The 25,936-nt window shown below is 37.9% G+C and overlaps 1 protein-coding gene and 1 long non-coding RNA gene across 3 annotated transcripts; both read left to right on the top strand.

The window, feature by feature from the left end:
- The first annotated feature begins 6,512 nt into the window (after positions 1-6,512).
- Positions 6,513-10,774, top strand: LOC137122995 (uncharacterized). The gene is made up of 2 exons (XR_010913786.1): positions 6,513-6,730; positions 6,822-10,774. It is a non-coding gene; the product is annotated as an uncharacterized lncRNA (long non-coding RNA).
- A 3,653-nt stretch (positions 10,775-14,427) lies between these two features.
- On the top strand, positions 14,428-24,833 carry spi1b (Spi-1 proto-oncogene b). Of its 2 annotated transcripts, none has more exons than XM_067496303.1 (5): positions 14,428-14,803; positions 15,311-15,401; positions 16,621-16,817; positions 19,784-19,940; positions 22,168-24,833. In XM_067496303.1, exons 1-5 carry the CDS (start codon positions 14,762-14,764, stop codon positions 22,479-22,481), a joined length of 801 nt encoding a protein of 266 aa, XP_067352404.1. In that variant the 5' UTR covers positions 14,428-14,761; the 3' UTR covers positions 22,482-24,833. The 2 variants fall into 2 exon arrangements, with proteins under 2 accessions (XP_067352404.1, XP_067352405.1); XM_067496304.1 differs by having other exon boundaries at positions 14,429-14,803; positions 19,784-19,934.
- Positions 24,834-25,936: the final 1,103 nt, after the last annotated feature.

The following is a 25,936-nucleotide window of genomic DNA, read 5'->3' as shown; positions in this document are numbered from 1 at the left end:
ATATACACTCAACTTTATTAGGAACACCTGTAAAATCTAATGCAATCCAGGACAACAGCTCGGCCATATATAAAGTTATAATTTTTCAGTTTTTAGGTTGCGACTGTCAGAAAGGTTCAATTTAATGCAATCCAACCCAATGGCTCTGTTGTGAATTCTGCTTTCCACCAGAGGTGCCAAAACATTAGAGCCACCTCTTCTTATAATGCACTCCAGAACGACTCCACCACCCACTTTGACCTCAATAATAAACACATAGTAGGTTCCTCCATCACTGGACTGAAAGCTTGAGAGTCCTGCGCAGTATCTTAACTGTCCCCATGGGCTGGACACTTTTCAGATGTTGTTCCTGGAATCTGCCGGAGCCACTTTCCAGTTTAGGGGGGCACAGCCCCCAATGTTCCACCTGTCACAGGGAACACTTGTGTCTTCACCGTCCACATCTTTTCCAACTATTCTTTCAGCACTTGGTATTTCTCTAGCTTCTCAGGCACTTTCTTCCTGATGCTGTTATCACTTGGGATTGCTACATCTATTGGATTACTATGGCTTCCTTCCTCTGTTTGTCTACCACTAATACGTCCGGTTGGTGGGCAATTACCAGTTTTTCAGTCAGTCTGGAAGTCCCACAGGATCTTAGCTCCGTTATTCTCAACCAACTTCAGTTGTGTATCCCTTTTGACTTTGGGACTTCTAGCCTGTACTCGGCACATATGTTTCCGTACTCTATGCCAGTCACTTGGTTGTGCAGTTTCATTTATGCCCTGCCTGCCAACAACTGTACCCAGCTGTTATGTGCTGGATTGTCTCAGGGGTATCTTTGCACAGCCTGCCCCTGGAGTCCTGCCTGGTATGGTGGACCCTGGCCCTGTTGTTTCATCCTGGACAGTGGTTCTGATGCTCACTAATTCCTGGGCTCCTTTCTCTTGCTTAGTGTACAGTCTCAGGATGCTTGATTTAAGGTGAAACCCATTGTGTATTGTAGGGATCTTACATGTCTTGATGTCAGTGTCCTCTATCGTCTCATTTGGCCATCCTATTATACCAGCGGTGTATCTGGTGACCGTCAGGTGTGGGTTTTAATTGGCTGGACTGTTGGCTGGACTGTTATTTCTTGCCTTATTCTCTGTAGGTATTTGGTAGTGCTTTTTTCCTTCATTGTTCCCAATTGCCTGCAGTATCCCAAGGTACTTGTAGCTTTATTTTACTATAGGTATGTTGTCTAATGAAAGTACAATCCGCTCAGTTATGGCTACCTTTCCTTTCCTTGTTACCATACAACCACACACACACACAAACACACACTAAGACTAAAGACTAAACATGTGAAATTATGAAATGAATGACATTCATATGTTTAATCTTAGTCTTTAACATTGTAGCTCCAACTTTACACGCTGCTCTCTAGTGGATCACCCATGATTGTCTAAATAAACTGCCCTGCCACCAGGTGGTGCATGTGACAGGAGTTTACCGCATATAATATAGTCTGAAACTGCCCCCCCCCCACACACACATACACACACACACACGCACACACACAAACAACAAAGGTTATGTTATGATGACAATGCCTTTTGATTGTCTGCTTTAGTATCATCTGCATTTCAAACACATTACACCAAGTTATGATACAATAACTCAGCAGCCCCCCTTGAGTTGAAATAAAGCCATGTTTCCACCTTTGCTTTCTCATTTTTTCATTTGTGATCAACTGTAAAACTGAAAAGAGCATAGATGTTTTAAAGGAGTTTGAAGAAGTTATATAAATGCTGGCTTTCTATATTTTCAAATTTTCGCCCGATTTTTTAGAATGAAGAACATAAAAGTATACAAACATTTGAGCAGTTGAGGGTACTGTGCAGTATCAACAACATATTATCAGAGTGAAACTGGCTGCACATTCTTGAGAGACGTTGTTTCTACCATTTAAGAAGTCTAAGTAATATTTAAGTTCTCAGATTTTTAAAAATAAACTAGCTAACTCTAAGGCAAACTTAGCAGAATGAGATGTGAAGATAACAAAAAAAACCTGATTAATATCCGCACTGACTCATCCTTGTCTGACTTGAGCAATACATAAAGAAAGAGGAACTTAGATGTTTGGTGGGATAGGGGCCCAGAGCCTTATATGGGTATATATGCATAAATGTGTGTGTTTGTGTGAAGTTTAGAAACAAAAATAGTCAAAATACATTAACTTCAGTGTTATTAAACTGATTAAAACTGCAGATTATAACTGGTGTTGCACAAAGTTGTACTCTATGTCACAAAAAAGCTTCACACTGTGAGTGGTTCTGTGTGTGTGTGTGTGTGTGTGTGGTTGTGTGTGTGTGTCTATGTGCCTTGTGATTCAGCCTCGTCTAATAATACCCAGAGCCCTGCCTGATAGTTCAATCTTGTGGAGTCCCGAGAAAATGAGGAATCAGGAATAAGAAGTGAGAGGGCTGGATGTCCCCTTGCATGCATGTCAAGCGTCCGTTCCATGTCATTGTGAAACACATGATGGCCACTGAAACCTCCTGTGACTATCAGCCAGGAAACATAGGCCTTCTCTGTGGACTGTCCACCCACAGAACTGAAATATTCTGTTGTATTCTCTTATTTTTTTGGCAGATTTCAAGTAACATTTTGTTAAGAACTTACATGTGGATCCAGCTTGTAAAATGGGCAGCACTTACAGCATTGTTAGGCTAGTACAACACTGCACTTCACTTACAGTGCTTGAGAGGAGCTTGCCCTACATAATGTGACAATCTCCTAAATATGCATTTAATTTGTTGCTCACTCTGCAAAAAGCCCTGCAAAGGTGTCAATATGAAATAAATCCTCTGACACAGGCCTGTTCTTGTTTGTTTTGTTTTTTGACCTTAAAACAACAGGTCATTTTTAGCTATAGTTTACTTTGGTTACTTAAGTTTTGGTTTCTATTTCATTGGCTAATTAAACATTAATCATCACTTCAAAACATTTACAAACCACGGACAAGATGTTAGTTTGTTTACTCACAAGAACTATAGAATTATTTTATACTCTTGTTATCACAATTTTTGTATAAGGATGGACCCAAGTGAAGAGAGGGTGAGAGGGAGTAAACTCATAACCAGGTAAGACCGTGGCGGGGGGTCCTCCAGGGGCCGGCGTTGAGGCTGGCGTCTGTGGCTGAAGCCCTCCGGGGCCAGGCAGGAGCCAGGAAGTGGATCAGGAACAGGAATTGAACCAGGCCAGACCTCGGCCGACCCGGAGCCAGGAACAGGATCAGGACCAGAGTCAGGGCCAGGCAGGGCGTCGACAGACCAGAAGGCAGGTGCTGGAACAGGATAAGAGTTGGGGCTGGTCGAGGCTGGTCAAGCGACCTGGAGACAGATACAGGAGCATGACCGGGACCGGTAGCGTGATTGACCAGCTCCGAGAAGGGAACGGGAACTGTGGCGGAACTGTTGGCGTCAGCTTGCCTGGAGACATAGGCCAACCCAGAGACAGGAGAAACAGGAACTAGAGCCGGACGAGCGGCAGCTGACCCCGGCGCTAGGACAGGACAAAACAAGAACAGGACAAACAGGGACATACAAACGGGAGCAGGAACTGGACGAGCAGGAATATGATCTCCTGAGGCTGCGTCGACGGGTTCCAGAAGCTTAACCAAAGTCATAGCATTTACCTGGGGGAACCCTTCAGGACCGCTGGCAGTGTCGACCCACCCAGGAGCTGGAGTTTAGTTGGCGGCGGCGACTGCCCGGAGACAGGAACAGGATCAGAGGCGGAGGCGGCGTCAACCTGCTTGGAGACAGGAACAGGATCAGAAGCGAAGGCGCCATCGACCCGCTAGGAGACAGGAACAGGATCAGAGCCTGGACAGGCAGCAGGAATCAGGAACAGAACAGGAGCAGGGGCCAGAGCAGGGACTGGAACAGGAGAGGAGGCAGGTGCCCTAGGAACAGGTTCAGGTAGGGGCTAAGGAGCAGACTGACGGTAACAGGTTGCAGTGGCTGGTGACTGATAGACCTAGAGTTTAGTTCCAGAAGGGTGATAGGCCAGGGAACATACTTCCAATTATAGAAGGCCACCTTTTGGGCAAAGTCTGGATCACGCTTCCAGAAGATGGCCAGTCTTTCAAGGCACTCTCAAGCCTTTCAAGGAACTTTTTGTTCAGGACTTTTTGTCAGGATCCTGATCCTGATACTTGTATCTTCATTATGAGAGAAGAGACATTTCTGTAAGGACAATTTGACATGTGTCAGGAGGAGCCAGAAGTCAAACCAACGACCCTGGAATTGGGGAACGATAGCTCTACTTCCAGAGCCACAGTTGCCCTCAATCCTAAAGAATACATCAGAAAATAACAAATTAAAAATTAAAAAAAGGTTTTTGTATAATTCATGCAATTGTTTCTGTTAATTTGGTGCTGTCTGCTGATGACTCTTTGTTAATTCTCATGATTGCTTTTAATTTGCATGCCTACTGGTTAAAGAAGCTAACCTCACTCCATGAGCACCTGACAGCACAAATGAACGAGCTACTAGTGGATGAAACCGACCCTGAATGGTTAACTAAAGGCCATACAGTCCTGAAGGGAGCCATCCCATCCAACTACCACCAAAAACCTGCCTGTGCACAACATGGAAACCTGCCTGTGCACAACATGGAAGCTCCTGTCAGGCATCATAGCGACTAAGATAAGCAGGCACATGGATCAATACATGAACAGAGCCCAGAAAGGAACCGATAGTAACATCAGAGGAGCAAAGCACCAGCTACTGGTAGATAAAGCAGTAGATAAAGCAGTCATTTGCAAGACCAGACATACCAACCTGGGCCCTGCCTGGATTGACTACAGGAAGGCTTATGACTCAATGCCTCACACGTGGATTCTGGAATGCTTGGAACTATACAAGGTCAACAGGACAAGTCAACATCAAGTGCGGCATATACCAAGGAGATGCTCTGTTCCTGCTGCTGTTCACCAATAGTAGTTAAAGGTTATCCACTACGGAATGGAGCAACCATCAGCCATTTTCTCTACATAGATGACATCAAGCTGTATGCCAGGAGTGAACAAGATCCATACCACCAGGATGTACAGCCAGGACACCGGAATGTCATTGGGGACTGGATAAGTGTGGTCGGATGGTAACAAGGAGAAGAAAGGTAGTCAGAACTCGGGATTGTAGTACTAGAAAGCAAGATAGCAGATATTATGGACAGCTACAAGTACCTGGGTATCCCACAGGCAAAAAGTCACCACGAAGAAGCCACAAGGAAAGCAGCTAATTCTAAGTACCTACAAAGAGTAAGGCAAGTCCTGAGAAGTCAGCTGAAGGCAAAGAACAAAGTCCAGGGGATTAACCAGGCTGACATCGAAAAATCCTACCAGTGGCTGGACAAAGCTGGACAGAAAGACAGCACAGAGGCACTAATCCTATAATAGCAGGCTCTAAGTACAAGATCAATAGAGGCAGGACTCCAGGTCTAGGCTGTGCAAAGATTATCCTGAGACAATCCTGCACATAACAGCCGGGTGCAAGACGCTAGCAGGCAGGGCATACAGGGAACGCCAACCAAGTGGCTGGAATAGTGTACCGAAACATCTGTGCCGAGTACAGGCTTGAAGTCCCAAAGTCAAAATGGACCACACATTCCAAGGGTGGTTGAGAATGACAGAGCAATGATCCTATGGGACTTCCAGATACAGACTGACAAACTGGTAGTGGCCAACCAACCCGGCATAGTAGTTGTGTAGAACAAGGTTATAGTAGTAGATGTAGCAATCCCAAGCGAAAGCAACATCAGGAAGAAGGAATTTGAGAAGCCTGAGCAATACCAAGTGCTGAAAGAACAGTTAGAAAAGATGTGGAAGGGATGCACAAGTGCCCAAGGTAATAGGAACACTGGGGGCTGTAACCTCCAGACTGGGAGAGTGGCTCCATCAGATTCCAGGAACAACATCTGAGACGTCTTTCCAGAAGTGTGCAGTCATAGGAACAGCTAGGATACTGCACAGTACCCTCAAGCGTCCAGGCCTTCCAATGGTGGTTAGTAAAAATGAAACTTTTTTTTTCATAGGGGTTTCAAAATTGCTCTGGCCACAAAATAATAATACAAAAAAATTCACCCAAAAATTAATTCCTTGTTTCGCCAAAAATATTTTAAAACTATATGCTGAAAGATGATTTTGTTTCCCACTGCTGCCATTTTAAAATTTTGTCACTAAATTGTAGCATCTTCAATTAAAATTAAGAGAAACAGGAAGGATGTATTTCGTTTTTCTTTTATCTGAGAAAGATCATCAAGCGCATGTTGCTGTTTTATTTAGAGCGTCTAAACATCTGTTAGAACATTTAATATGTTAATATGTGTTAATTTATTTTGAGTACTCAGCAATATCGGAAGCATTTAGCATTGACGCACAGGGTTCATTTTAATTGTGTCATTGTGTCTTTAAGTTTAATGTGTAGTGAATGATAAAAAAAACCCTATAGTCTAATGGGGGGCACAGGCTTTGATGTGTAGATGTCAAGATATGTTTGAATGAACTGAACTCATCTGCATCAGTTTACAATAGAGTCACTGTGTTTTTATAGCCATTAAAATGTTGCTTTATAGAAAGACATTGTCACCTTCTTGTTTTAATAAGGAAGAACAAGAAAGAGAAGAAGAAGAAGAAGAAGAAGAAGAAGAAGAAGAAGAAGAAGAAGAAGAAGAAGCAGCTTTATGGTACCAACCTAAATTGGTAAAATTAAGGAAGTTTTTAGTTCCCCTGCTAATTCAGAGATATATAGAAAGCCTGCATTTTTCAACCACCTTTGGCAATTTGCTTCCAGAGGTTCAACAAGTCCTGTGAGGATACCTTTACGGCTCATCCCTGCGTGTTATACCGAGGGTGACGGTAAGACCCAAACACATTTGCTCTCTGAGTGAGACTGTGGGCGTTTCCTTATACGACTGTGCTGATATGAGAAGGACTTTTAGTACAATGTTTAACACTATTAAACTGTATGCAATTGCAGTATTTGCTTATATTTTTTCTTGAACTGTAGCTTATTTTTGTTTGCTTGTGTTTCCATTGTTTTTAAGAATCCAATGATTTTGTAAATTTTAATATTAGTAATCTGCTGATTTACATAAATTAGATCAGATTTTTAATAACTTTATTGTTTGTAATGTAATACGGCAGATGGCAATTTAAATACTTTGTGCTGTACTGTAAAAGGCTGAAATGTGTTACATGCACTTAAATGCACAAATGATTGTACTTGAGTTCTTTTCCTATTTTTCAGGCATGGTTACTCATATTTTTAAATAAAGCCTTCTAAATACACATTTTATGCTTTCTTGGAAGATTCAGTGTTTTTACTCTACACAAAGTAAGTTTTATTTGCATGTGCATAGTACAAAGAATAGTTCAGCCTGCTGTGTGTTTTTTTTTAAACTTTTTTTTCAGTTAAATTACCAAAGTAGCTCAGAAGAAATGTTGGGCGAAGACGATTACAAAATTTGAATACTGCCACAGGAGTTACAGAATGTGGACATCAACCTGCTGTCATTCTGGTCAAACTGATGTTCAGAGGAGGAGTGCAACACTTCCTGTTGCGACGTACCCTGTATCCTGTTTTCCACAGTCAGTGGTCATGCGTGTCATTCCTCTCTGCAAGGTTGTGTTGGCACAATCTTGTGACCCTGTGCTGCAAATCTTCGAAGACTGAATCAAAAGAGGGTCAACATGTCTGAAATAAATTTAATATTGGCAAAAATGTATGAAACACAATCTGAGTATGACTACTTTTTTACCTTGATAAACATTACTAGGGTAGACTACAGTGAATAAAAATTTGTGCTTTATAGTACGATCTCTTGTTTTAAAGTGGTAAGTAAACTGTAGCAGTAAAACTTGCCAGTTTATAGCCGGTAAACTGTACTCCTATCAGAATATTAGAGCCCGCCTAAAATAAATACACATGCAAAGATAGTGATGAGAACATTAACACCTCCCTTGCCCAAAGAATCGAGGGGCCAAACTATGTGACGGTGAATTAAGAGGTGCCAGTGTAACTGTTCGCACACTTGTGTAGGCTTAGAGATATGTATCTCGTGACTGTATTCAGACACTTTATTCAAAACTGTCAAGTGCTCAGTTACACCCTGAGGTGGGACCAAACCAAAATGCAGTATGTAACTTCACAGTGTGTCACCTACATTTAAAAACAAATATATCACTGCTGTAAACTTTATTTTATACAGTACAGTTCACCAGGCATGCTGTATTTATAGAGTAAGAATAGTGACTCTAGATTGACACAAAAACATGAACACCTGTTCAAAGCTTGTGAGGCCATGGCTTGTGTTTTTTTTTTTTTTTTTTTTACTAGCTTCCATTCATAGAAGGAAAATGTATTCACATCCTTTTCTTAAAGGAATAGTCTGACATTTTAGGAACTATGCTTAATGTCTTTCTTGCACAAAGTTAAATGCCTGTACAGTAAATATTAACAGCCAGTAGCTGGCCTACTGTAGCTTAGCTAGGTTGAATGTAAGAGATAGTAAAGTATGGGATTGTAAAAGCACCCTTCAATTTACGCACAGATAAAAAAGCAGGATACAAATTGAAAATATTTTTCCAAATGTTGCTGTATTTTTATATGAAGCAAACCCGGAAAGTCATTCAGCTGCATTTTTCTGTCATATGTCTCACATTCTTCTGTAACTCCTGTATTTATTTGATCTGTTGTCTACACAGAGCATGGATCAGCTCGTGTTTTACTCATGTTGTACACTGTGAACTATTTTCTTGCATTTCATGTCTTATAGTAATTGTGCATTGTGCTTTGATTGCCTCAAGGATATTTCAGTCCTAGTACTCATTTATTTATCTTATATTAATATCATCATTAATATCATTACATTAATAAACATCACACATATAATTGCATCTTTGGACATTCACTGGCCACTTCATTAGGTACACCTGTACAATTTAATGATCCAATACAGCAGCTCTGTGATTAATTATTTTTTAGTTTATAATTTTTTATTTTATTTTTGCATGCAAACTGTCAGTGTTGACTGCTGAGGTCATTGTGGGTAGTGGTTCCTTATATTAAGAGATAGTTCTAAAGTTTTTATTCAGTCTAATCTTTCTAAAATAGAGCAGCCTAAAATACACACTTAGGCCACTTTTTAAGATTGAGTCCTAACACCGAGAAATCAGCATTTCTGTTTTTCTCAACCCAAAGTCCTGGGTTAAATGCCTGATAAAGGGTCTGTAGATAATGCAAAGCCAAGAGATTTTAATGATTTATTCTCTGACATAAAAGTCAGTCAATGCCCTGCTTGCCCTATTTTTGAGTTTTTACTCAAAACTTCTTAAAAAGACTTAGTTTCTAACAAGTGGCTGCATATACTGCAGAGGTCCACTGGAACATTAAACAATATTAAGCTGAATACAGAGACTCAATCTATATTTACAGCTCTCATTCAGTTTATTTCCTGTGATTACAAGCTCTATAAGGTCACTATAGGGAGACAGGCTTTTGCAGAAGGCCTAAGTGCACTAAATCAGATTACAAATTGGAAGTTTAGTGGTGGTGATGTTATAATATTGCAACCTTTGTGTAGTTCATTTATTGCCTACCAACAGATTTTTACTTTTGGCAATTGTGAAGCTACAAAAATAATAATATGTGGTGGTAATCAGTGAAGATTCATTTGGCAAACAAAATGTGTGGGTATCATAAACCTCTGTTTAATATGGAGCATATTTCCCCAATAATCCAAATGCCAATAGCAAAATAACACTGGCTTTTTGTCAGAGGGAACCAAGAAAAAGCTAACTTCGTGGTCAGCCAGCAAAAAACCTCATTCTGACATCACTCCTTTGCTGTAGCTGCAAATTGCTGTGTTTGAACAGTTTTAAACCCAACGTTGTTAAGCAAACAAATTGTGTGAAACTAGCTGCCATTTTGGGGCCATTGTAAGCAGCTGTGTGGATATTTTTTCTTTTCTGGGACCAAATGGGGTAATATTTCTACAGACACCTGCCAGCCTACATTGTGGTGCTATTTCAACAAACGATTTTGGGTAGTTGCATCAGAGGGACAAACTATAGGGTCATTGTTGCGTTTATAAGGTGCATTACGTTATACGTTTTTATGCAATCCAACAGTCTGCCACAAAAACATGTTTAGATTTTCTACAGTGATAGTGGTGGTGCAACACTGAATTGTATTATAAAGAAAAGTGTTTATATTTCGGTAATGTGAACAATAAAAGCACCTCTAAGAATTTAGAAGTCTATTTCAACACCGCTGCAAAATTCAACTTCAGCAGTCAATACTAACTACTTTTTAATACCTGTCCGATTGTATCAATCAAAATTAAAGCCACAATTTTTTTCTACGAGTAGACTCTATGGGGGACTTTTTATGTTGGATTGCATTAGGTTTAATAGGTGCACCCAATAAAATGGTCACTGAGTTTATAGTGGCAATGCTACTATGAGTCACAGAATGAGCAGAAACAGTAACACGCACATGCACATGACGACTGGAAACATTTTGAAAAACAATGCTTGCACGGCATGTGATCTGTCGGGGATATGGTGTTTACGGCCTTTTTATGATGTCGCAATCTGTCTGCAAAGGTAAAAAGATGAGCACAAATGAAACCCTTCTGGGTTTGTATTCACTTACAAAATAATCACTTATGTGTCCTTAACTATGCATTAAGACATAAAGTTTGTTAAAATATGTTTTTGTGAAATAAAGCCAAAGCTTTTATCTTTTTCTATCTGTTTATTTAGAGTCTCTCACAATGTCTTTCACAATAATGTCCATCATGTCACAATGTTTCTTTAGCCTTGTCTTGTAAGATCCAGAAAAAAAATTCAAAGCCTCGGTTGCTCATTTTCTGCAGAGGATGACAAAGTCTACTTTCAGCTACAGTAGAGCAGGTACGGATTTAGTGTCTTGTCATCTGACAATTTCGGACAAACGTTTTATTTTAGGAGACAGTTACACATAGATTTGACACAAAAGCTCAATAACATTGCATTTAGCCACTAGACATTCATATTACAGACAGATTTTACAAAACGCCAGCAAGGCAACCAGCTCTTGTCGAAGCCTGGATCATCCTGACCATATGACACGTAAATGGATTCATTTAAAGGCTACCTTCAAGGAACTGAATCTGAAAGACAAGTTCCCAGTTCCTCATTTAATAATATGTCACTCTTGGCTGATGTATGCAGTCTCTTAGTTTCCTTGGAAGACAACAGTACTGTTTTATGTTTACAACCAGACATCTGAGAAGAGAGTTAAAGGCGTCATGGAACCAGATTTAATGGGTCGTCTAAAGAAATGTCATGGTCTGTGTCAGATAATGTTCACACAACAAAAGAATTGAACACATCATAAATTAAAGACATTTTCTAATTGCCTATCACCAAGTGCAACAGTGACTATATAAAAAGTTTTTTAATCCATCTTGTCAGTCTACACCTCTACTGACGCACAGTGGGGAAAGAAATACATTCTCCTTAAAATCCTTTTTTCAAGCTGTTAATTTACAGCAGATTTTAAAAGTGAACAGCTATTAATCCAATCATATTTTTATTATAAATTCTGTAAATGTTTTCAGAAAGTATAACTGCCATAACAGAGCCAGGGTGATTTCAACGGATACAGGTTTTAAAGGTAATAGGAGATAATAGTCAATATTTAAATCAGTGCAATTACAGTTTGTTGCTCCTTTACAGATTTAACAATTTGCACAAAAAATAACTTTTGATTGCATTTGAATAAAACCCAAAAACATTCTGCACAACTCTTGACTCATCAGATGTATTGGGAAAGCTTCTCCGTGAGGTGAGGAGTTGTATTAAAAAGTTATATGACTTTACTGGAGTTTTTTAATTTATCCAGCTTCCACACATTTGCAAGGGGTTTTCATTACTTGCTTTAATTAAGCTTTACTCACTTTGCAGAATTATGTTATTAATATCTAATGTCAACAACAAAAACTATGATGTTTGTATACACATTTTGCTCCCTAGGAGCATAAGGAAATTAGTTGCTGCAACAGGTTTGTACACATTGTACCATTAAAACTATAATCCAAGAGTGTGTACTTGTTTAACATAATACACACTTTTGGTACCTAAAGTATATTTTGATGCCAATCCAATTTAATGTTGAATGCAGGTCTTTTTACCTGTTACACAGCATTGTTCAGCATAGTATTACTACTTTTACTTTACTTAAATGAGTGATCTGAATACTTTTCCACCTCTGATGATAAAAGTGAGTCAGGTGGATGTTAGTACTATTTGTATTGTTTCAATATGTTCCACCATTTTACACTGCATTATTTTTTAGTTGCATCCATATTAACATACAGATTATTACTGAAATGATCAAATGTGACCATTAAACTGAAAGTTGGCTTTTACTCAGTAAAACAAAGTTAAGGTTTAGGGAATTTAAATGGTCAATTTTTATTCACTGTTGCTCAACATGAACAAAAATTTCACCATAAAAAAAAAAGAAAAAGAAAAACCAAACACATTTTTTTCGTTCACTGAAAATAGTTTTGATGGAGATAGTGGCTGGTTTGCAGCTCAGTGCAGTTTATTAATACTCTTGGAAAATGCTACTGTATATGTCATCAGTTTTGTTCAGGCAGCTGTGATTAACATGGGGGCCATTTGGGGGTAGGCCACAGTGTGTGGTTTTTAACAGCTCCCAAAACGACTCAGACGATGGAGGAAAACAACATATTGTTTAAAAGCATTTGACACTGAAAGAGACACACAGACATAATTGACTGAAACTCTTATTTTACAGATTAGTCAGGACTTTATAAGGTGTTACAAAGATAAAAAGCGTGTGTATTTTCACTATACATCACAATAGGTGTTCTTCAGAGATTAATCTACCTCACTATGTTGCATTAATTATGACAAAATTGTTTTAAAGAGGATTTGACTATGTTTCTAAAGTGTAGTTCAGATTTCACTGCCCATAGGAATAAACAAGCTATGTTCAGTTAAAAGATAAACATAATCTCAAAAGGGAGATCTTACAGAAACTAGTATTTTCAGCGTATTGCCTTATCACAGTGTTGCAGTCTTCCTCTAAAACAGGCAGCGCTAACAATATACACTCTGATTTGTGATACGCTGTTACTGTACTTTTTTATCTCAGCATCTGGGAAATGTGCGATACTTTCATAAACTGGCGACTAACATATTTACCTTTTATATTTTCTGTACTACTTCCTTGTGAAAACACATTACACCAAATAACCATTGAACAGTATGTTGCATAACAGTTCTTTCCTGAACCCAACAAACAGACGTTTTTCAGTTTCCTAGTTTTTTTGCAGCAAAGGGACCCCCCCCCCGCGCCAACCCCCCCAAGGAATTGTCCAGTATCAGTACAGTATCTCCTCTTTGTGATAGTCAGAATCTCCATTTGCCTCAGTGTGGTTACAACACAGATTCTGTACCTTCATCTTATCTTCCAGTTGCGTGTGTATATGTGTTTGAGGCAGCAGGGGTTGGGGGGGGTATGAGGATGTTTGTGTGTTCTTAACAAATTTATATTTACATCACCAAACAACAAATAATAAGTTTGAGTCATTTTGCTACAGTGCACAATTTCAGGCCATCAGTTTCATGTCCGGATGTATGGTTGTTTACAGTATATACAGTGCAATGTGACACATCACACGGGGTGACAACTAAAAATAATATCCATTGTTACAATAGACACTGTGTTGGGGGAGCATGTCAACAGTAAATTCTAGCACAGATTTCAAATATGTATGTTTTTTATAAAATAATATTAATAATTTTATATACAAATTAATATATTTTAATAATAGCAGTATTGTAATATAATAGTAGTACACATTCATGGCTGAAACATGGCTTTAAAAAATACTTAAGACCCTCAGATTTAGCATTTATAACCATTTAATAGAAAGTTTACAACCCTGTGTAATTTAGAAATATATAAATATTATGCATTTCTAAGTGTTTAGTAATGGACAGCATTTGTCAACAATTTAAACTTGGGCTATGAAAAAATATTTAAAAGTTTGGTGGAATTAAAGTTACTGCAAATAATTGTAAGTGTTATCTTGAAAGGGCAACCATTGTGCACAATATAACCACATTTTCACCAGATTATTCTTCAGCTGTTTGGAATAAAGTACGTCAAAATTTAATGTATTTTTAAAGACAGGAAATAGATACAATAAAAGACTGACAACATCAAATGCTAAGCAGTGAAATGCATCCTGTGTTTATCACCTGTTGTTTTTTTTTTCTTTTTGAAGTGGGGTAGAATGATAGTGAGGAGAATCCTTGATGATGAATGCTGAGGGAGGGGACAGCAGATAGACCCTATAAGTTTCATGGTGTCCCCTGTCAAATCATAAATGGCCAGGAACCTTTAGCAGACACACTCTGGTGCTCCCACCCACATAATTATTACTGAAGTCAAAAGTTCCTTTTTCATTTCACAGCCAAACAGCGGTCCTTGTTAATTTCATTTTATTTGACACAGCTGAAGGCCTCCGAGTGTAGTTAAGGTCACAAGTGTATGCTTTACAATACGAGGGAGAGAGAAATTTTTTGGTTTTCGTTGAGTGAGAGGAAATTTTGAAACATTGTGCAATGGTGCCGCAAAAGTTTTGAAAGGTTGTGAGAGCGTTTGCCAGCAAAGCATCTAAGACTCGGTCCATTGGAAAAGAGGTCTCCATGTTGCATTCATACAGAATGGAGAGCTACCTCGTCTCGCCTGTAAGTATAACTTATTTTGTCATTATTTTAACTCTCAGGAGCGTCTCTAACATCCGAAGCTTGAAGGGGTTCACTAGTTTGGTTTCAATGAAGCATTAAAAAGAGACACATCCAGTGATCAGCAGGATGGACAATGTGTATTGTTGGAAATTGCATGAATTGATGTGAGCCTACTTCAATCTGAATACAGGATACAAAGTGTAAGTCTTTTATAGTATGGGTGAGATGAAAATGAAACTCAAAAGCTCTTGAGAGTTTCAGAAGAGTAGTGTCAACCAAAAGAAAAATCATTATAGCACAAAATTGCTATTGCTTCCTGTAATTTACACATGTATTCAGTGAGAATGTGAACACTTTATAAAAGACAAATGCTGCGTATTGATGTTTCCTTTGACGGATCAGATGAGCAATGATATAATGCGTGTTGTCTGCACCATACTTGTACGCCAGTAATAGATTTGTATAGTATTTTGGTGGCTAAAAATGTTTTTGCTTTGTTGCTTGCAGCACTCAGAAGAAATTTATGATACAGAGATCTACAGACATCAAATTGCAGAATATTATAATCCCTATGTACTAGATCCAGATATCCAGGCAGGTGAGTTTTACTTGAACATCAGTTTTTCCTCATGTGAACAGTGTTTCAATCTCCGTTGCCAGTTGTTCTTTTCAACTATAATGAGCAATATTTAAATTAAAATGTCATGTAACATGTAAACAAATAATATTACTTGTGTGTGTTTAGGTGTGGAGGGAGTTAATGACATGAACTAAATCCACTGAAATGAATCTTTGTTTTTAATGCCGGTCACTCAGCTCTGCCCTTTAAAAGATAACACTCATTTTAGTCATCTCTATTTTTATTCTTCAAATTAAGCAGCATGGCCCGATGCCGTGAATTTTTCTGTTGAATTGAACATAAAAAGCCTGCAGTGTGTGCAGCTGGAGTACACCACAGTAGGGTGTAGGGAACACAGGAAACAGATGCCATTTCTTTCGGCCGCTACAGACTTAGAACAACTTTCGCCCCATGGGGTTATATTTGATACAAGAGAGGTGCTTTACTTTCTCTTGTAATCAACTGTTTTGAATAATGTACCAAAACAATCTTAATGGGTGGAAAATTTTTTCACGACCTTTACCAAAAGACTCTCACACAGAGAAACTCGACATGTCATTTTAATTTTAAGAGTCTAAATATCTTACATCTGTGTGTTCTATACTTCACAGATTAGAATAAAGATACTGCTTAAGCTGAATATATCAAATAATGAAAACATCTGTTTAATGTCTAATTAGTTTTATTATTTTTGTAAACAATGTATTTTGCTTGGTTTATTTGCGAAATATTAATAATTGGCTTTGCTCTATGGCTGTCCATAGTTACCGAGATAGTTAACTAATTTTTAAATACAACATCAGAAGGAGTGCAGATTTAAAGTCAACGGCTGTGGCCACACTGCTAGTGGTGCAACAAACAGGAAAAAGCTTCATGCAGCGTTGTCCATGATTCTCATTTCATTATAATTTATGCAAACTTAAGCACTATGAGTAAGCAGTTTGTTGTAAAGTCACATTTTATTTGATTAAAGTCCTTTTGGATATTTTATGACAAGTCATGTGCACAGGTATTTATTTTACACTATATCATGTAAAGCTAGTTAGATTTTCCCATGTATCTGTGTGTTTTAGTTTAGTCTGACTAGGGTTAGTTTCTTTTTATTCATATGAGTTGCAAGTGTTGAGAAAGCAAACCAGTGTACATGAGATGCAACAACAGGCTGTGACCATAATACTGTTTCACCTTCTGTATTTAGAACACTGGGACTACCACGGTCACTCTCATGTACATCATCCAGAGTTTGAAAACCTCCAAGAGTCAAACTTTACAGAACTGCAAAGTGTGCAGGCTCTCCAAACTCCAGCCCTCATACGCCACGGATCCATCGGATACGAGGCAGACACCCTGCTCGATCCAAATCTTGGGTCACATCAACATGTGTTACCGCAACAAGTAAGTGTTTCACCCAACAACAAACCCAGTTATGCATGACAACATAAACCTGCTACACTGTCACATATGGGTACATGTACATGAATGACAAAAGTACATTCAAAGATGGATGATGAGCTAGTTAAAATTCTGACTAAAATCCAAATGGGGTATTTTGTATTAAAATAGACTACTTTTATAACACTGTTCAGTATTTATGGTGGGTTTATTCCATAATTTTAGTCAAGGGTTACCAAGAATAAAGACAGTAATTACTCACTGTTAAAGTGATCATATTACAAGTACAGTAAGTCCCACTCTGACTAATAAAGTCAATAATTGTGATTGTCAGTGATTTTGGGACTAAGCTAGTAAAAATATAATTACAAAAAAAAAGAACAAATTGACAATGGCTTTTTGATGGAAAATGTCACACATTCACTTAGTTATTCATAGTGCTAAGAAGATCCTTAAACCCTAATTTTCCACTGTAGGCGACTTCAAATTCAACATAAAACCAATGCATTTGGGCTTTAAATCAGAGCGGACATTTAGGGAGCTGGAGGCCTTTAAGGGTCCTTTGACAAAAATCAGGAAGTGAATCTTTGAGTTACAAGAAAACTTTAATTTTAGGGATTTTTTTCTACTTCAGTTAAAAAAAATCTTTTCTTTGAATAGAGTCTGTGTCACAACTACATGCTACACCCATCCTAGTTGTGAACCAATGAACTAGAACAGAGTTCTCAGGGCTCTTTGGGGCTCTTTAAAACTAAAATCACATTAAATACCATTTTCATATTTAATATCCTGTCATTTCCACAATCCTTTGAATTGGTCATGTTGAAAAGACGAGCAGTGGTTGCAAAGGTAGGAGGCACACGTATTTATATATTCTGTACACTTAAAGAAACTACTTCATGCGTATTTACAATAAATAGGCTTTAAAATGTTACATCTAAAAGAGAATGTGAAAGTAAACTCATGTTTGTTTTATTCATTTTATACTAATCATCATTTTAGCTTCTAACCAACATTACAATCTTTCCATACATACCAGATGTGTCTGGCTGAACACACCATTGGTTTCTCCATTTGAGTTACAGTAGAGGCCAAGGGTTCCACATCACGTAGCAACAGTAAAGTGCTAAAACCATCACATTTACTACGCGCGTAGTTGCACATCAAACCTGAATACATACATCAGAAAAACAAATATTTTAAATAACTTTTTATATTTGGAAATAATAAAGAACCTCTGTGTTCATACCTTAACAAACATGTTGTTGCTTTCAGGAATAGATTATATTTAACAAGTGATCTTTTTCATATTTGGATCCTTTTTAGTTCATTTAATTGTTGTTAGTATTTTATGTGCACCTCTCTCTGCTCATACTGTATGTGAACCTCAAATTGAGTTGGATTAGTAATTTCACTAATAATCTTTTTGTAATGTATAAAATACACTTACAGTTAAATGGATACAAATGAAACTGTAAGACTTTGTGCCAGTGTGTGTAATTCAGTGTTAAGCTTACGTAAAAGATGGGACACAAATAAAAACACTATCACATGCAGATACACTTGATTACAGGTACCGGATAAATCATAGGATATGTCTAATTTTGGTATCACAACTTGAATTTTCGCTGCCTGCATCCCTCACAAAGAAGCCACAAAGCATGCCAGCTTTTAGGTCACATGATCATTTTGTGAGCAAGTGAAATTTCCGTTTAGATAAAAAGACTGCCACTTTTACAATGGGAGCCAGATATGTTTGTGTGAGGGAGAAAAACGTGTTGATGCAACAATTGAAATGTGAAATGAGAATACAATGTGAAAACCACTATTCACACATGGAATTCACATGTAGGTTTCCAATGCTGACGGTTTTTATAAAGGATGTTATCAATATGTTGAAGTGTTGCCCACTCAGGCAGTACAGTGCCGTCCACAGATCAAAGCTTATGTAGAAAAAGAAAAAGTTGCCAGATGTTCAGTTACTATAAGAAAACTTCAAGGTGTTTGATGTTTGGTATGGTTTAGCATATACAGTATGTGTATCAGTACACATGTATCCGTCACTCAATCATTCAAACCTTTATTCGTATTCAGTAGGACCTTTTTCTTACAGATGAATGCAATTCAAAATGTTTTACAGATGAATGTCTGTAGGATCTGTAGGTCTGAAGGTTTAAAACTGTCAAAACAGTGAAAACAATGTCCACAAATTAAAAAAAAGACACTTATTTAATTGACCCCTTTGTCAATTTGCTAATTTTTGGAAGCGTCATGGGGCACGATAATGAAGAAAAGCCGCTTTGGAGAAAAGCCAAATGTTCACTCCCTGGACTTAAGAATCACATCACTTTTCCAAGCATGCCATGTGGAAGTATAAAAAAATTTAAATTCAAATCAATTACGGCGGATGTGTGAAACAATTAATAATTGACACAGACTTTAAAGATCAACATCTATTAATTGTTTTGTGTCCACGTGTGATAATAGCCATAACAATCAAAAATATGACCTAATATCTTGAGAAAATAAATTCAAAAGTGCTTCAGAAATCCATTAGTTTCTGAGGGACCAGGGAAAGTAATTTTTCTCTTTCAGCTAATCAGTGATCCATACCTTGACTTGGCCCAGGTTTTAAAACCACATGCCCTCCCAAATTTTTACCAGCCTCAGGAACAGTGGTTAGATCTGCACTGGTTCATGCAACTTTAAGTTTGGGGGGTCATGGTCTTGCTCGGGCACGTTAAGATATGGCCAGCGATGGTTGGGCTGCCAACCAATGACCCTATGACTGATAGGCCATCTCTCTAGCTGCTGAACTGCTCTAAATAAAATCAAATACTGTATCTACAGCATAAGCAACATGTGCGTTTTAAGCCCTTGTAATACAAAGGGGCATTTGATGAAATCAGCAAGTGCAATAATTTAATATGTTTTGATTTAGGCCTAACTAACTTTGACTTGTGTTATAGGTAGCTTTCTACCCTCGGACCTTGTTCACGCCACATGTTTCTCAGCGCAGTTCTGATGATGAGGACCATGGAGGACGGAGTCCCCCACTGGAGGTGTCAGATGAAGAGTGTCACAGAGATCGACTACCTTATGTTAATCAAGGAGAGATGGGTAAATGTAAATGTACAATTCTCTACACTAAGTTATTGGACACTTCACCATTTGAAGAGTCTCTTTAGGTTATGATATATCTGCAAATGCTAAGTCATTGGACTTGCTTTAGATGCATGCGATTGTCTAAGCACTGAGCAAACCCAGTGACTTAGCATTTCTACACACGGTGGTCATGTCAATATGTGGTTATGCTGTATGACTGTGCTGCATATGTGGTCTCCCTGATTACTTGATTCCCTCCACCAAGAAGGGGATGTGTGCAGTTGGGTTGATATTTAACTATTTGTTAAGTGTTATAGTGTGTGAATTGGCATTGATGGCTTCCACTTACTGGGTTGAAAGATCTTAAACCCTCTTTTTTGACTGCAGACCTTCGTTGTCTTCCTGGCATTGGAATGGTGGATGTTCGATGCTCACTTATGTCAGCTTTGTGTTTTGCTGACAACTTAAAATGCCTTTTTAGGGTGAGCAATGTGTTGCACAATTGCGTTTAGAGTGCTGGTTATGCATCTTCAACGGAAGTAGACTCTCAACAGAGTTTGTTTCTCATGTCCTTGGTCTCCACTCTGGGATTTTTACATTACATTGTGGCACTTTTGGTAGCTTGTGCACTTCTGGGTAATTCACAAACTGTCCCCATTTGATAGCTAATGCCCCCCTTTGTTAGTCTGTGAAGTGACTTTTTGGTCCAAATATGGTAGACAGCACCTTGTGTGTTGAACATCATATCGAGTACGCAGGGACTGATCTACAGTACTTGTTCAGAAGTAATGCAGTAAACCTACAGTTCAGTTGACCTTGGTATAAGATAATATATTTGTCATCTTTGTAGTTAACTGTAGTTGCTGGCTTACCAAACAGCCTCTCCACTTCCTCTTTTGCTCAGCTTAAGATCTGAGAAGACTAGCTGAGTAGTGTATACCCTTGTAAATAGTTGCGATTTTTTTTAATCAAACACCCAATTGGGCATAATGGTAGCAGAACTTGACCTTGACCGCAACAGCCAACTCTTTGCATTTGTTGTTAATTGTTGCATTGTTGCTGTTGCCCCTGTTGCAGGGTCCCTAAATGTTTGAAATTTGAATAGAGAACAAATACATAAAGTATCCATGGTTCTCTGAAGGTAGAGCTCATATGTCCAGCCCGGGGCTTCTCAAAAACATGTTTCAAAAACAGGTTTTAAGTGTATTCACCCAGACTGCACAAGGTGAGAATAAGACAGTATGAAGTAGCATAGAGGGTCTCTGAACTCATAGAACCACGATTACATGTGGATCAGACAGTTTTAATTTAATTTGGCAGTCAAGTAACTTGTCCTAGATATGATCAAGTAAACGTTAACATTCAAAATTAATAAAATAACAATAAGTAACAACAATAATAACAACATTGTTTCTATGGTGTAAAGAGTGTTATCTACGAATTCTTATTCAATATGTGAGAAAAAAGAAAGAAATTAACTTGATTAATTGTGTTGCGTTTAAAGTGATGTGAACACTAACAAGTGCTATGACGCAATGCAGTCTGTACTATGTAAGCATTGAGACAGAGACAGTTAACGTGTCATCAGCTCTATCTATCATGTAACCCAATGACAATGTGGAAAAAAAACTGAAAAGATGAATCATGGATGATTTATAGATAGACTTCTAAGGACTTGTGTAGTCATTGCACTATATTTTAAAAAGTAGAGCCAGAAGATATATATTATATTCTCTCTTCTTTTTTTATTTTGTGGCCTTTTGGCTTATTCTGTTAGTTCAGGGTCACCACAGCGGATCTTTGTCCGCATGTTGATTTGGCACAGATTTTACACCGGATGCCCTTCCTGACACACTGGCACTGCACAGCTGGGGATGGGAATGGGCTGTTGGGGGTTCGGTGTCTTGCACAGAGACACTTCAACATATAGCCGGGACTGGGGATCAAACCACTGACCCTGTGGTCCATAGACAACTGGCTTTACCAACTGAGCTACAGCCGCTCCATGTTACATTCTGTCTTTGCTCTTCCAAATCTTTTTTTACTCATTTCCCTGGTATCTGAATACTTATATCTACATTTTCCATTGACATTGCATTCCATTGACAAAATTGTTCTACCGCATGTATAATAATAAGAATGTAAGTTGTATTTATTTATTTATTTCTCTTCATGCAATGTAATGTTAGTGAATTTATGTGCAACAAAAAAAGTTATAATACATACAATTTTCTGATGTTTCCAATAGGCAATAAAAAGAAGATCCGTTTGTACCAGTTCCTGTTGGACCTTTTAAGGAAAGGCGATATGAAGGAAAGCATCTGGTGGGTGGACAGAGACAAGGGGACATTCCAGTTTTCTTCCAAGCACAAGGAGGTGCTTGCACACCGCTGGGGAATCCAAAAGGGCAATCGCAAAAAAATGACCTATCAGAAGATGGCTCGTGCCTTGCGCAACTACGGCAAAACTGGAGAGGTGAAAAAAATTAAGAAGAAGCTGACGTACCAGTTCAGTGATGAGGTGCTTGGGAAAACTCCTCCGGAGAGAAAAGCATTTATTTAGATGGGAGTGGTACTGAAATGTCAAGACTGAATCATGATCTATAATGATTATGAGGAATCAAGAGTTGATGTTAGAGATGTAGTTACAGGTGTTTAGACGCTTAATCAACCTTGCTCATCTGGTAAATAGAGTAGCATTTTGTGAATAGCACCATTACTACAGTGAGTACTTTGGTACTGTAGAGTGGGATCGATCCTTTGAAACACAGAAAGGGATCTGTGGACCTTCTGTATAATAGGCCATTTAAAGTAGAGAAAAAATAACACAGTAAGCTCAGATGAGTTTTTCTGAGAGTAGCAGTGTTAGAAAAATGTCAGGACCAAATAGAAAAATGTGTAACCAGTCATTTGCACAAGCACAGAGTTGTGGATTGGCACTCAGATTTTGAAAAAGCATTATAAACGTCTCCTGTTTGTAGTTCCGTTTGGCTCCATCCCATTTGAAATATGGCAATTTGTGCAGTTGTACTGCAGGGGGAGCAGAGCTGGAACTACAAGTCCTGAGACGCAAAGTGAAGCTGTACACATCTAAAACAACTATTACCTGAGAATCACGCACATTGAAGTACTCTTTATTTGTCTTACTGTAAACATATCATTAAATGCCAGTTTATTAGAACTAATTAGGTGGAATACATTCAGTCTAATTTAAATTGATGAAGCTCTGCTAAAAACCTGGACAATTTCGATGTGTGACACAATATAGTTCAACAGCAAACTGCAGCCACTGAAACAAGCATGAAGTTAAATGTACTGCTTTTTTTAAACAGTTAAAACAAAGACCGAACCCCAACACATTTAGCATGGTACGATTTATTGCAGGACTCTTGCACCGGACAGGATTCCTTTTAAACAATCGTTAATTTTTTCATAGTTGTCTAAGCTGGTGAAAGGGTGAATATTTTAAAAGCGTCAACAGCAGCTAGAATATGTAAAAGAAAGACAAAAATGAATATGTATTATTGACTTTCAAACAGGAAACACAGTAGCATACAGTATCTGGGTGGGTACATTCAATTAAAATGACTGGGACAATCTTTGCACCTCCTCCAGTGCTTATTTTATCCAAGGTGCTAAATTCTGCATACAGCCTCAAAGCCGTAAAACTACTACTAGCCACATAAACGTTAACAATGATAGTGATCCAGAAACGTGGTAAAACCACAGTTGTAGAGCTAAATGCTGGATGATTTCAATTCTGCATATACATTCGCAAATCTTTGAGAATCTTTCCAAGTAAATATATGGATTAAAAATTTTCTTTGTAATTTTCTTTTTTTGCAGAGGGTTATCTTAGTACAGCATTAACACTGAAAACTTCCCTTTTTGTATCCAAAGGTAATAAGATCTGCCCACCAGCACCTTTAATGTTGTGTAATCAACACATTATAGTTCTGTGTTCAATCTGTGCAAAAACCTGAACGTAAAAGCAACAGTTTGTGGAGATGTATAAGAGGCTCCCAGTTCACTGGGATCATCATACATGCACAAATATATTTCCAAACAGTTTTAAAAACAAAACAGAAGCAACACACTAGCTACTGAATCTACAAATGAAGCATCTGCTTCCATGTTAACTCTGCTAAAAACTTGTGAAGTAGGCGAGGTTACAACAACAAACCTTCACGCAACTGGTAGAAAGTATCACTATTTTTTTCATAAATACACTGGGAGTTTAAAAGATACCAACTCAGCATTTTACGCAGGCCATCATGATTTTGTCTCACATTTAGTACAGTGTAGTCACGTTGCTAGTGAAATTTTATGCAGCACACAGAGAGAGCTGTGGTTACTAAGACCTACTGTCATGCACAAACAGGCACTTCTAAGGTACTTTTATAAGAGCAGCTTCGAAAATCCTAAAATATTCCAATAAAGTGACTAATCGTGTTAAACTATTCCTGTGACTATTTGATAGGTTTATAGTTCATAAGGCTGATAAACGTGTGTAATTGCACATAACCTTTCATAACCTAAATTTAAAATGAACGTTTACACATTTTCAATATTAAAGTCCGATTTTGTTTAATGACATGCAACTACTGGTTCTCCTGCTAGGAATTTCCCAGTAGCCCTTCTTTTCATCCAACTGTGCCTTACCAGTTGTGTTTGAGATGCTTAATGTAAGTTCTCTTTTACTTGTAGCTAAATGCTACTGTATGTAAATATTAAATTGTCAATTAATATTTAAAACTCAGTAAGTAGTTATCATTTATATGAACTAACCTTGAGACATACATGTGCGGGTTAGATCTCTTATTATGTTGAATGTGGTACAAACTAGTTTGTATAAATATATTCAACTCTGTAACCATTGTTAAAATTGCATGTAAAATAAAATTCTTCATGAGTTTTTTTGCATACTGTAACTTGTTTTTTAAAAACCCTTCAGAAGTGATAAATCTCACACCAGCAGAAAATGAAGAAGGAAGAGATGAAGAAGCGAATATTGTATAAAGTTGTGTAGGGTTAGCTGTCCATTTGAGGTCTCTCACCTTTCAATATTCACTAGCTATTAAGATAACTGCTGGTCTATGAGGAACTATGAGGTCAATACAGAGCACAGGGTTAAGTGGCTTGTCACCCAGTTCTTACTTATATTGGTCTGTGTATCCTGACACACTGCAGGCACCAGCATTTAGAGTTGTCGTGCCAACAGGCCACACAAGTATGCATGCATGTTGTGAGATGTCAGAGACATACAGAGAGGCCTATGAAATGCATATCAAGCACCACAAGCATCACACCTCCTTTTAAATAGAAAAATAGGAAGTAACTTAGTCATATTTATTTAGGTCTTTTCAAAGTTATATTCACAGATAAAATACAGTTGAATGAAGTACGATGCCCAAGAACCTTCAGCAAAATCCTCCAATAATAAATTATAATATACATAAACTATGTAAACACTAAGAGGTAGGAGTAATAGCTTACTAAAATGTGCAGGATGTAAATATAAAAATACCATAGCATCTAGCATCCCAAGAGCCAACAGCTCCCCTCAATGGTCAAGTTGTAATTGATACCCATACTGTAAGAAACAGGTGAGAGGATGGAAATAAATGACCCTGAAGAGAAGAGAATAGAGGAGAAGGGAAGAATTCAGCTTGACTGCAGTCAGATCATCTAAGCAACCACTAATCATGTTACACACAATAAATTAGCAATATAAAAGCACTACAGTACATTTAGTATGCAAACGTGTTTGGTCAGCAGACTGTGGTAATTAATGATGAATATTAATTATATCAATCACAATCTAAGGTCAGATATGTCATGCACTTATATTAAACATACAGTATTTTTTATATAACAGCAAAATACATTATAATAATATATTATAGTACAATATACTAAAGTATGCATGACATAGTATAGTAAAGTATAAAGCATTGTACAGTATGGCAAAGTGGAATATTTCAGATGAATAGATTTAGTCAATCAGAAAAATGTTTA

The sequence above is a fragment of the Channa argus genome, chromosome 2 (genome assembly GCF_033026475.1).
Source record: "Channa argus isolate prfri chromosome 2, Channa argus male v1.0, whole genome shotgun sequence".
Classification (NCBI taxonomy): Eukaryota; Metazoa; Chordata; class Actinopteri; order Anabantiformes; family Channidae; genus Channa; species Channa argus.
This window is presented reverse-complemented; position numbering and strand designations above follow the sequence as displayed.

Coding starts and splice junctions, on each gene's coding strand:
- spi1b (XM_067496303.1), top strand. CDS start 14,762: ATGTTGCATTCATACAGAATGGAGAGCTACCTCGTCTCGCCT. Junction 16,818..19,783: donor AACATGTGTTACCGCAACAA/GTAAGTGTTTCA, acceptor CTTGTGTTATAG/GTAGCTTTCTACCCTCGGAC. Junction 19,941..22,167: donor TCAAGGAGAGATGGGTAAAT/GTAAATGTACAA, acceptor TGTTTCCAATAG/GCAATAAAAAGAAGATCCGT.